Genomic DNA, 13,337 nt, shown 5'->3' with positions numbered 1-13,337 from the left:
TTCTGTTGATACTGCATGATACTCTGTTGCAAAGGGGACTAAAAAAAATGCAAATACAATATTAAAACATTGTCTATAACACATATGAAAAAACTCAATCTTACAAGGAAAATAAGAATTTAATATTTATTATGATGCTTATAACACCAAAATAACTCAATAAATTACATAGCTATTATCTAAAAACACTGCAAAAAAGACAACAGTAGAATGACACTCAAAATTGAAAATATATTCATATCTTTTAAAGAGATTTGAACTTTTATTTCTACATGAACAAGAACATTTTAAATATAGAAAGTCTTTCTTAATAATGGACAAGATTCCATTATCTAACGGCTCAATTTTATTGCACATATTTCATTTATGCTTATATGATCAGGTGTCATGCAGAAAAATATAAATATCAAGCCAAGAGAAGTACGCAGTATGTCTGTCTGTACTATATTTTACAGCTATTTTATTCAACTATGTCATAAAACCATTGACTAAAGTCATCACACATGCAAAGTTTGAGCTACTATATATAGTAAACTAGCTCTGAATCAACTCCTCTGAATTGTTATCAATGACCACTCTTTTAGGCTACCTAAAAAGGTGGTCTTCATATAATTTTTAAAGCATTGTATGACAAAAATTTAAATGTATGTATATATGTGGTTATGTCAAATATTTGTATAATTGGCACATAATCAAAACATTATCATTTTATACATGGAAAAGCTAAGGGACTAAGGAGAAGGGCTATACATACCCTGTAAACCAGTTTCTGAACAGAACTAGTGAAACTTCTGGGTTTGACTTATTAAATTCATTCAGTTAAACATCATGTAGTTGCACTGATGGTCTGTAAACATTCTCATTTACTTGTACAGTTTCCTGAACTACTGTCATTACTGTGCCTCACAATTTAAGAAATCCCTGCAAATGTACTTTGGAAAATTTCAAAATCAAAACAAAAAAATAAATGCAAACTCATGTGCAATTCAGTATGCTTTATGTACTATTTAGAAAATCCCTGGGTATTAAAATCAGTTGTTTTACAATTTTTCAGAGACCAAGAAAAAAGTGTTTATACACTTTAGGCCATAAAAACTAGATTTCAACATCAGCTCATAAAACACTAAGGAATTGAAAATAAAAAATATCTTATTTGCATACTTCTGGTAAAATAATATCTAAACTATATAGATCATACAGGTATTTCCTTCTTTTTTTTTTTTTTGGCCAGCCCTGGGGCTTGAACTCAGGGCCTAAGCACTGTCCCTGGGCTTCTTTTTGCTCAAAGTTAGTACTATACCACCTGAGCCACAGCTCCATTTCCAGCTTTTTCTTTTTATGTGGTACTGAGAAATTGAACCCAGAGCTTCATGCATGCTAAGTAAGCACTGTTACACTAAGCCACATTCCCAGCCCCAGGTCTTTCCATTTTTAAAGATGATAAAATGATGTCACCTTAGTACATAATGCCTGGTGAATATAGGTATCTATCTAGACATGTATTTAAAAAAAAACAACAGGTTCTTATTCCTTGAGAAGTGTGTACTTCTTTAAAGGATATGAGATTTCTAGAACAATAAATTGCTTGAGGGAGAGCTAACAACTGCTACTTCCAAGTAGGCTGAGCTGACTGAGGAAATTTAATTTTTTTCAAAAAATTAATCACTGCCTGGAATCCCAGCTACTTGGGAGGCTAAGATCTGAGGACTGAGGTTTGAAGCTAGCCCTGGCAGGAAAGCCCATGAGACTCTCATCTCCAATTAACAAAGAAGCCAGAAGTTGGGCTGTGGTACAGCACTAACCTTGAGCTTACAAGCTCAGGGACAGCACGCAGGCCCTGAGTTCAAGCCCCAAGACTGGCTGTTGCGCACGTGAGCACACACACACATGCATGCATGCACACATGAACGCATGCACGCACATGCACACACACACACACACACACACACACAATTAATTGCTCTGGCACTGAAACCTTCATTGTTTACAGATTAAAACTTCCCCTTACTAACCAAAGCAGATAACAAAGATGTATTTCTTCATTTTCACTGTTAAAAATCAAGAAAACACTACTTTAAATCTCAACAGCAATTTCAACAATTCTAAAAATAGAATTTGTGCAATGACATTTTAAAACTCTGCATTTTGTAGGCTAGTTCCATCTTAACACCAATCACAATTCTACTCATCCATATATCAAAAGGTAGCACTGTTAACCTTGATAATGGATATACACTTGGATGTTAAAAACCATCAGTCTTCAATATTTTCCCCATATTATCTTATAGTCACTATTCTTGTCCTGTCCTCACTTTCTGCACACTCATCTAATGCTTCCTGTCATCAAACACTGGCATTAATGATAGGAAACTTGGACCACATAGTAATGTTTTGATTTAATACTATGACAGTGAAGTAGCTATTCTTTTTTAAAATTGAATAGTAATAATAGTAATATTTCTCATGCTAAGTCTTGACGACTTTGTTATATTCTAGGGGCACCAGTGGCTCATACTTGTAATCCTAGGAACAGGAGGCTGAGATCTGAGATCACTGTTCAAAGCCAGTCTGGGCAGAAAAGTCCCTGAGACACTCAACTCCAATAAGCTGCTTTAAAAACCTAAATAAAGGCTAGAAGTGGGGCTATGGCTCAAGTAATAGAGAGCTAGCCTTGAACAAAAGCAGCTCAGGGACAGCACCTAGGCTCTGAGTTCAAGTCCCAAGACAGGCACAATGAATAAATAAATGTTTTGCCACTATTTAATTACTTAGAAAACCAAAGTGCCAAAGAGTGAGGGAAAGGGTGACATTGTCCAAAAAGAAATGTACTCATTTTCTGACTTATGTAATTGGAACCCCTCACCTTTATAACAATAATTTTTTTAAATGAAAACCAAAATGCCAGCTCTGTGCCCAATTAAATCCACCTAACCTTTTAAATTACTGAAGACAAAAGTGATCTCTACATCCTGAAACTACATTTATTGAAAGACAGAAGTAGAAATTGTATTATATTTCCTTGTATAAGAATATAACTGTCTATCATTTATTTACAAATATAATTTGGTAATGAGACTTCAGAGGTTCCCATGGTCCCAACAGGATTATCAACTTCTGTTTACCAATTTTCATGTATAAATTATCTATAATTACATTTTGCCTTTGGCCAACCACTTGCAGATTATATTTAACTCTACCATGAATAGGCTGCAAATGGTTTATTTATGAAATGTTTGAATAATCTTAAAACGTCGAAACACTAGGGAATCAATTTATTACTTGAAAAATTCACACTACCAAAATTATAGTGATACCTTTTATATGGCTGCGTCATATAAAATATGACAAAGTAAGTGCATAACATTAGGCATTATTCCATATAGTTACAGTAATGTGTCCCAAACAATATTACACATATACCACTATTAGCCCTGAGATGATTTTTTAAGTGGAGTGGTTCATGGATAAATAATTTCTTCTATGGTTATAAATTTGATGTTTATTACAAAAATAACAAATACATAAAATGTTAATTACAACTGCTCAGAATAAGGTTAAGGCTAAAAAGACTAAAACATTAAAAGTAAATAATGGCATAGGATATACTACAGGAGATCAGAAAAGCAGTATCTTAATGAGAAAAGAGTATCATTAAGGAATAATTTCATTAAGCCAGCATCCTTTCTGAATGCTTGTAATAATGAGCCATATCATAAAGAAAATTCTTACTATTGTCAATTTTGATATTTTTGTCCCTCATGACATGAAATAAACCTTGTTTTTACATTCAGAAATATAAACTTGAAAGCACTGAGTAAATTTAATTTACATTAAAAGGATTCACAAAAATGGTGAAAATGCTAAGGAGCCTTTGAAGGTCATGCTGATCCTACAGAAGAGAGACTACCAAGGCACATTACATATTATAGTTCCCGTTGCAGCATTCAAATAAAAGTGAGCTAAATAATCATTGCCATTAGCAAGTAACAAATAACTATAAAATTCTTTCATAAAAAAGAAGATAAGCTTGTGCACTCAGTGCTCTTGATTCTGGAACCACCTGCACGTAAGTGTCACTGACGTAGACCCAGTGGCCTCCTGCCTCACTGGCAAGTTCTTTCAAACCTAAGGACACAAAAGAGTACAATTTTACAACAAGTATTCCTTATATTCCCTAAATGCAAACACCAACATATTCATTACACAGTACGTGCTAGGTCTTACTGTTCTTTCTTTGGTTAATCATTTTCTTGGGTTAATCTTTTTTACAAATATTATGGGAATAATTAGTAATTATTTCCAGTTACTAACATTTTTAACTATTTAGTGAAATATTAGCCTTGTAAATACTTAATTGTTCAGAAAAAAAATTAAAGGGGAAAAATAATGAAGTTAATTTGATCATCCCTAAGCACAGCCAGCAAATTTCTAACTCTTAACTCCTGTCTATTTTGAATACCTGGTATGTCTTCAAAAAATTGTATATTATTTTTTGTGTTCATTTCATTACCCTGAAATGCTGTGTCACCTCACACCCTACTTATTAGAAGAATTCAGTCTTATGAAAATTAAGATTAAGGAGTACTTAAAGCTAACTCTTACTTAACATTAACGAAGTGAGATACTTTTTAATATCTCTGGGCTGGGAAGGTGGTTCAGTGGTAGAGCGCCTGCCTTGCATGCCTGAGGCCCTGGGTTCGATTCCTCAGCACCACATAAGCAAAAAGAAAAAAGCCAGAAGTGGTGCTGTGGCTCAATTGGTAGAGCCCTAGCCTTGAGCTGAAGAGCTGAGGGACAGCACCCAGGCCCAGAGTTCAGGCCCCACGACCGGACCCAATAAATAAATAAAATAATATCTCATCTTCCAAAAGAACAACCAGATTTACATATTTTGTTAAGAATAAAATACACTTAGGATGGCATACCGGGCACATTTTTCCTCCCAGTGGTCTGTTCTGGTAATTTCCTGCAGGGAACTCTCACTTTCACATAAGCAGTGTAATGACCTCCTCTCATCGAGCCACTGTGTTCCACTATGCCATACAGACCATAAAGAACCTTGTCTCCCATATTTACATTCTTTGAAACAGAGAGAAAAGTCAGTTTTAGTAACAGCTAGTGAAATACTGTGAGAAAAAGTTATGCACATACTGCTTAAAAGAAGATACATGAATTATTAGCCAGGTACTAGTGTCTCATACCTGTAAACCTAATTACTCATGAGGTTGAGATCTAAGACATAAAGTTCAAAACCAACCCAGGCAGACAAATCTTAATATCTTCAACTAACCAGCAAGAAGATAGAAGTGAAGGTGTGTCTCAAATGGTAGAGTGCCATCCTTGAGAGCAAAGGCTAAGTTCGAGCTCTAGGCCCTGAGTTTAAGCCCAGTACTGACACACAAAAAACAAAATGTAATGACTGAATTACTTTCCCATACTACTAAGCTGGGAAAATGCAAAAGCTGGAGAAGTTCCTCTGTGGCTGATCAGTACTATAAAAGGAGTGATTGCAGAGACTGCATGTGGGAATTCAAAGGGGTATCCTCTTGTGCAGTGGTATTTCATGTTCTCTAGTGAACTCTCTCTCTCTCTCTCTCTCTCTCTCTCTCTCTCTCTCTCTCTCTCTCTCTCTCTCTCTCTCACACACACACACACACACACACACACACACTCTCTCTGTCTCTCTCTCTCATCCTTGTATTTGTCAATCCCAATTCTAGGATTTTATCCCACAACTACATGAGCAAATGTAAAAAGACTAAACTATTAGTTGAAAGATTATTTTTAACATCATATGACTGGAATAAACTCAAATGCCCATAAATTAAGAACTGGTTAAATAAACTATGACACATGGACACAATATATTATGTATGCTGTCTGTAAATGAAATAGGGGGCTGAGGTAGCTCAGTGGTTAGCATGTATAATGCCCTGAGTTCAATCCTGAACTTCACAAAAAAAGAAAGAAGGGATAGAGCAGGGTGGGGCAGGATGAGGTCAGACAGGACAAGAAAAGAAAAATATAGTGTACACTATCCCTAAATAATCTCTAGGACATAATGTTCAGGAAAAGGTAGAATATTAAAAAAAATTGAATTCACAGAGTAAGTTATCATTATTTAAGCTATTCAAGGGGGATGAAACAAATATACATACACACATATACATATATACATACACATCTGCTTATACTTTAAAAACAAGCATGAATAAGCCATATTTTTAAATGGTTATTTATAAAAGGAAGGAAATAAATAGCATAGACACAGATAAAAATCAGACTTCTTATCTTTTTTAGTATATTTGATATAATAACTGTACTTTCACAGTTATTAAAAAAGCAACCTCTATAAAGGAAAATTTTTAAATGATAAAAATGAAAAATTACACAAATGAAACATTCAATGATGGCATAACTCTTATTAGAGGGACTAGCAGGGTCATGTGTCTTTCAGTGATCAACTATTAACACATTAGACTAGTATATTAGAGAATGAACAAAAAGACTAATGTAACCAACTTAAAAATGTAATTAATATATTTAAATCCACTAATAATAATGATAAATTATAAAATAATGATAAATCCATAAATAATGATAAATAGAGGATACTACTGGTAATTTACTACTATTATGGTGTGTGCATGTGCATGCCAGTATCAGAGCTAGAACTCAGGGCCTTAGGCACTTGCTCAGCTAGCTTTTGTGCATTCTACCACTTTAGCCACATTGACATTTCACTGGTTAATTGAAGATGGAGTCTGTGATCTTTCCAGGGCTCATCTTCCTGAATATCTAGGATTATAGGCATGAGTCATCAGTACCAGATAATTAGTTTGAAAAATAATTTGGAGTCAACTTTTTATTCTGCATTATGTATAAGAATTATATATTAAGTAACCAAACAAGGAAATTTCTCTTTATATAAAAATATTCTAGCTAATAAAGAAGAAATGCCAATATTATAATGTCACCATTCTTTTTTGTTTTGTTTTTTTAATTCAGCTGTAATGGAGGTTGAACTAAGTGTCTCCTGCTGACTAGAGATAGGCATTCTATCAACTGAGCTATGCTTCCAGTCCTTTTAGTTTTAGTTATTTGAGAATAAGGTTTTATGCTTGTCCCAGAACTCAAGAAGCTAAAGCAGGAGGAATATAAATTTAACCACTGAATGAGACATTGTCACAAACTAACAAAGAAACAGTAAAGGTAAGTTTTATATTCTATAGCTACATGATGCAATATTTATGGGTGAAATTGTGCCAATATTTGCTTTAAAATAATATTATAGTATGGAGGAGAGGAATATGTGAATGGGGAAAGACTGGCCATAGCTCTCAAGTTTTAGGACTGGAGGTTCATGTTCTTTCTATTTTGTATATGTTAGAAATTCTGTTTTTAACAAATGTAATGATCTCATAAAGTTAACATTGAACTTAGTAAGCTTCATTATTATTTACCACATTATCAAATTTTAGGAATAATGAATGTTAATGATTGACAGTACTGGTATTCTATAGCAAATAAATTAGATAAACTGGAAACCACACTGAAGGTATGTTTGCTTCAAGAAGTATTCTATTGGGCTGGTGACTCATACCTGTAATCTCAGCTTCTTGGGAGGGAGGATTGCAGTTATAGGCCAGCCTAGGGCAAAATGTTAACAGGACCCTATGTCCAAAAAAAAAAACCCAAGATAGGTAAGTGACACAAAGCTGCAGCCTGTAACCCAACTATGTGGTAGGCATAGGAAGGCAGAGTAGTAAGGCTCGGTGCCAGGTGAGGTTAACCTAGACAAAAAAACACTGGATTCTATCTGAAAAAAGTAAAAAGGGCTGGAGGTAAGGTTCAAGTCTTAGAGGTTTCTAGAAAGTACAAGGGCCTTTAGTTCAAACCCTAGTACCATACACACAAAACAGTAACAGCAAAACCCCAAACAAGCAAAACAAAATCCTACAGCATACCACAAGATACGGATATTAGCTACTAAGCATGAACAGGATACCTTATTACCCCAAAACTGCTTGGTTTCATCAAGAAAAGCCATCAGTTCCATCTATACAATTCTTATGTGCAAGTAAGTATAAGCAATTATAAAGCAGTCTGCTTTCTATTTTCTATTAGTAAGATATTAAGAATTGTGAAGTATCATACTCAGTAGACATGTATACCACTCTCAGTCTTATACATGAAATGGCATAAAAATGCATTGTGTTGACTTGCCAAAAATCCATACCTATGCTAAAACTACTCATTATGCAGATTAAACACAAGAACAAGGTAAGGCGCCAAACCTGCTCACTTCTTACAGCAACCTTCATCTCCTAACAGCATTTACAAGCAGCTTGTATCTTCATAGTCATCATGCCTAGTGTCTTACTCATTTTTCTCCCAAAGGACAAAAGTCCTATTGGGTGCATTAAGTGTGACACAGGTTTCTGACTTTACTTACTCAAATTCTCTTTTAGAAGAGAAATTTATTTTACAAACAACATTTTCTTTAATCACAGAAGCATGACCTAATAAACAACATAAAGATTTAAGCATTTGTTTGCAGCTTAATTACCTATCCTAACATACTGTACCTTACAAGCAGATGAACAGAATGGTGCTAAATCCAGCATAAGTGGAAAATCTACGTGCCGGTTTACTTTACGAAGACTCAAGCCAGCCTTAAACAGAACAAAATATATATTTTTTAATTTAACAAGCTTAATTGGTTCCAAGGCACTATACTAATTAAAATTGAAGAGAAATTCCAGGCATTAGATTTTTTTAAATTGTTGTTGTTGGTTGTGGGACTTGAACTTGAGGCCTGGACACTGTCCCTGAGCTCTTTTGCTCAAGACTAGTGCTCTACCACTTTGAGCCACAGCATCACTTCTAGTTTTGTGTTGGTGTATTGGAGATAAGACTCTCATAGACTTTCTTGTCTGGGCTGGCCTTGGGCCACAATCCTCAGATCTCAGCCTCCTGAGTAACTAGAATTACAGGCATGAGCCACTGGTGCCTGGCTACTGTTAGATTTTTTTATAGACAAAAATAAATGTGACTAATAGGCAATTGCTATGACTAAGTTAAAAAGTTGGATTTCGTAAACTGATAGTACAAAGATGGTTCTTTTACATGAGGATTTGTACCAAAACCAATGAAGGCAATAATTATCCCCCCTCTGGTTAGCCAACACATAACAAAAAAATTAATTTTAAGTGATAAAAATCTAAGCTACTGCTGGGCACTGGTAGCTCAGACCTGTAATCTTAGCTACTTAGGAGACTGAGATTTGAGGGTCACAGTTCAAAGCCAGCTTAAGCAAGAAAGTCCACGAGGCTCCTATTTTCAACTAACCAGCAAAAAGCCAAAAGTAGAGGCATGATCCAGTAGTAGAGAGCCAGTCTTGAGTAAAAAAAGCCAAGCAAGAGCTTGAGGCTCTGAGTTCAAGCTTCAGTAGCACATACACATGCACACACACATAATTTAAGCTCCAGACTATACAGCTATCATGAAATATATCCAACATAAGAGTCAAAATGTGGCTGGGTACTAGTGGCTCACACCTGGAATCCTAACTACTGAAGAGGCTGGGATCTGAGGATTGCGGTTCAAAGGCAGCCTGGCAGGAAAGTCCATGAGTCTCTAATCTCCAATTAACCACCCCAAAACCAGAAGTAGCTCAAAGTGGTAGAGCGCTAGCCTTGTGCAAAAGAGCTCAGGGACAATGTCTAGGCCCTGAGTTCAAACCCCACAACTGACAAAAAAAAAAAAGTCAAAATGTGTTTAGGCCTAATTCAATGACCTGTTAACAATGAACTTAATTCTAGACAGTTTAGACAGTTTTACCTACTTTATGCAGAAAAAAGGCCATTAGGTCTTTTTTACTACCAGTTTTCCAGTCATTAAAATATAAATCAGTGTCCTACACACTGGACTTTAGGCTTTACATTTGGCTTGATCTATACAAAGAACACTTCTGTGTATGTGTTTATTTCCTATTTCTTATAGGTTCTTAGAAGTGAATTACTTACTGAGGAGTATTTTTAGTCAAAAACTGTTGTACTGAAAACCACTCCTTGTCTTTTTTTGTTCTTGTTGTTTTGTTTTGTTTTGTCTTCTTTTTTGGTACTGGGGACCAAACCCAGGATGTTGCACTTGCTAGGCAAGTACTTTGCTACTAAGCTACATCTCAGCCCACTCCTTGTTTTTGATACCCATTTCTAACTTACTTTTTAGAAGATTGTGTTAATTTACATTCCCACTGGTGATAAATGAGAGTGTCTATGCCCCAACGTCATCTTTATCAGCACTACTATATCTTTGCTAATTTGAATAGGATACAAAAGGAAGGAATCTGTCATTTTACTTGCAATTCTTTTGATGGGAAGGCTAGGCCTATTTTCAGTTTCTTGGAATTTGTATTTCCTCTTCTAGAACTGTTAATTGGTAATTCTTCACTCATATTAGATCTTCATATTTGTCTTACTGATCCTTATTTTATTTGTGCCAGTCTTGGGACTTCAGGACCTGTGCATGGCTCTGAGCTCTTTTGCTCAAGGCTAGCGCTCTAACACTTGAGCTATTCCACTTCCCACATTTTTAGTATTTACCTGGAGATTAACAGTCTCATGAACTTTCCTGCCCTGGCTGGTTTTGGACCTCAATTCTCAAATCTCAGTCTCCTGAGTAGTTAGGATTACAGGTGTGAGCCACCAGTTCCTGGCTGTCTTATTGGTATTTAAGAGTTCTTATAGTTGGGTGCCTTTGGCTCATGCCTAATCCAGATACTTGAGAGGCTGAGAATGGAAGGATTCCAGTTCAAGATCAGTCTGGGCAGAAAAGTCAGCAAAGCCTCCTTCTCAGCCCATAAGTGATTACAGTGGCAAGTGTGTGTTATCCAAAGCTCCAGGAAAGGCTAAAAATGGGGAGATTGTGGTGCTAGACAGCTGGGACACAAAGGACTGAGAGACTCCATCTTTCAGATAGGAAGAGAAGGGAAGCTGGAATTGGTGATGGGTGCCTAGAATCCCAGCAATAACAGTAAGCTTAAAAAGTGGGCAGATTGTAGCTCAGGCATTTGCTCAGATGGGATAAAGTAGAGATGGAGGCATGGTATTGTACCAGTGTTGTACCAGTCTATCATGTTCCAGGCTCTGAGTTCAAACCCCAGTAGCAGCAAAAAATAAAATTTAAATTAAAATATGTTGAGCAAATTATAATAGGTTGTCTTCATAATGTGCATGATTACTTTTAAAATGTATTCATTGTGATTAGCAGAGATCTCAAAAACCAAAATAAACATACTGTAAAGTCCAGTCTTATCACAGAAGATATGAATCATACATTAGAATTTTTCTCTATATATGAGGCATAGAAAATAAAAAACTTGGCCAGGCACTGGTGGCTCACGCCTGAAATCCTAGCTACTCAGGAGGCTGAAATCTGAGGATTGAGGTTCAAAGCCAACCTGGGCAGAAAAGTCTGTGAGACTCTTATCTTCAATAAACTACTCAGAAAAAAAAGCTTAAAGTGATGCTATGACTTAAGTAGTGAAGTGCTAGCCTTGAGCCAGATAAGCTCAGGAACAGCACCCAGGCCCAGAGAGTTCAAGCCTTAGCGCCTGAAAAAAAACAAAAAATAAAACAAAAAAACCCACAAAACTTAAACCCAAAACTTAATCTTTTGGTCAATAGGGTGAGATATAGAATAAAAGCTCTTCCTGCTCATCAGTAGCAGGAATGTTGTACAATATAACACAGTAGAGAATGCACAGTTAGTATACACAAGGTCCTGTGTTTGATCCATGGACACACAAGACAACTTCAATCTTTTCCTTTCGTGGATTTTATTTATTTGTTTGTTTATTTATTTATTTTGGGTACAGTCATGGGGCCTGAACTCTGGGCCTAGGCACTGTCCCTCAGCTCTTCAGCTCAAGGCTAACGCTCTACCACTTGAGCGCCACAGCGCCACTTCTGGCTTTTTTTTTCTTTCTGCTTATGTGGTGCTGAGGAATTGAACCCAGGGCCTCATGCATGCAAGGCAAGCGCTCTACCACTTTCATGGATTTTTTTACTTACAAAAGTCCCTCACACTGAGGTCAGATCAAATATTCATTTAATTTCATCCTACTCTTGTTGATGATTGGTTTTGTGCACTAAAATATATTAGAAAATAATATGGTGATCTAGAGGGAGCTCTAAATTTTTATTTCTTTCTTTTTTTTTTTTTTTTGGGTCCGGTCGTGGGGCCTGAACTCTGGGCCTAGGCGCTGTCCCTCAGCTCTTCAACTCAAGGCTAGCGCTCTACCACTTGAGCCACAGTGCCACTTCCGGCTTTTTTCTTTTTGCTTATGTGGTGCTGAGGAATCGAACCCAGGGCCTCATGCATGCAAGGCAAGTGCTCTACCACTGAGCCACCTTCCCAGCCCCTAAATTTTTATTTCTTCAAGAGGTATTTTTCCCTAAGTCCTTTACTAGGTAAGTCCAGTCCCCTTCCCATCTGATTTGCAATTCTTCCTTTATCACATGCAATTGCTTTAAATTATGGTCAGATTTTAGTAACAATTTCAATCAAACTATTTGTTACTAGAATTATTTTAAAACAAGTATAAAAAAATAGCTTCTATGTTTTTGTTTTGTGTGTGTGTTAAGTGCGCGTGTGTGCGCTGCTCCTGGGGCTTGAACTCAGGGTCTGGGTGCTGTCCTTCAGCTTTTTTGCTCAAGGCTAGTACCACTTTCAGCATTTTCTGTTTATGTGGTGCTGAGGAATCGGACCGAGGACTTCATGCATGCTAGGCAAGTACTCTACCACAAGGCCACATTCCCAGCCCCCTTAAATATTCTAATACTGTGAATTAAACATTTCTTTGGCTGTACTAGAATTGAACCCAGGGCCTCATGTATATGCTAGGCAAGTGCTCTGCCACTGAGCTACACCCTTTGCCCTTAATACTGTTAATCAGCCAAGTCTTATAAACTGTTTTGAGTGGAAATGCAGGAAATCCCACATGAAAAATATTTAAATTTTATAAATGACTTTCTAACTTGATGGCATTTTACAGGACTTAGGGCTCTGCAGAGCACACAATGAATGGACTAAGTTCTACCAGAGAAGATTATTACCTGATGGAACCTCTTAAGATGGAGAATCAGGATAGCTGGAACAGCAGAAATGAGCAGTTGCTTCCTGGCATTTGTATAAACTCCTTCTGCTTTCTTCACTGCATAAAATATGATAAAGTTACTATATTTTACCCACCATGTAACACAGTAAACATTCACTGAGATCATCATACCACATTTTTTAGTACAATGTTAATAGAATTGGACTTCTGATGA

At 36.3% G+C, this 13,337-nt stretch overlaps 1 protein-coding gene across 3 annotated transcripts in view; it reads right to left on the bottom strand.

Annotated features, from left to right (window-relative positions):
• Window positions 1-121: 121 nt before the first annotated feature.
• Window positions 122-13,337, bottom strand: part of Usp45 (ubiquitin specific peptidase 45) — a 64,661-nt gene continuing 51,445 nt past the window's right edge. For 2 of the 3 annotated variants that reach the window (XM_070010761.1, XM_070010762.1), the window contains exons 15-18: window positions 13,122-13,219; window positions 8,589-8,675; window positions 4,926-5,079; window positions 122-4,125 (exon numbers count right to left, since the gene is read on the bottom strand). In XM_070010761.1, the coding sequence (XP_069866862.1) occupies window positions 3,995-4,125; window positions 4,926-5,079; window positions 8,589-8,675; window positions 13,122-13,219 (470 nt within the window). In that variant the 3' untranslated portion in view covers window positions 122-3,994. The remainder of the gene's footprint in view (window positions 4,126-4,925; window positions 5,080-8,588; window positions 8,676-13,121; window positions 13,220-13,337) is intronic. The other variant, XM_070010763.1, reaches the window with a different exon arrangement.

This window comes from Dipodomys merriami, unplaced genomic scaffold (genome assembly GCF_024711535.1).
Source record: "Dipodomys merriami isolate MVZ:Mamm:240054 unplaced genomic scaffold, mDipMer1.0.p SCAF_8, whole genome shotgun sequence".
Classification (NCBI taxonomy): domain Eukaryota; kingdom Metazoa; phylum Chordata; class Mammalia; order Rodentia; family Heteromyidae; genus Dipodomys; species Dipodomys merriami.
Note: the sequence above shows the minus strand (reverse complement) of the source record. Positions and strands in the feature narration are given on the sequence as shown.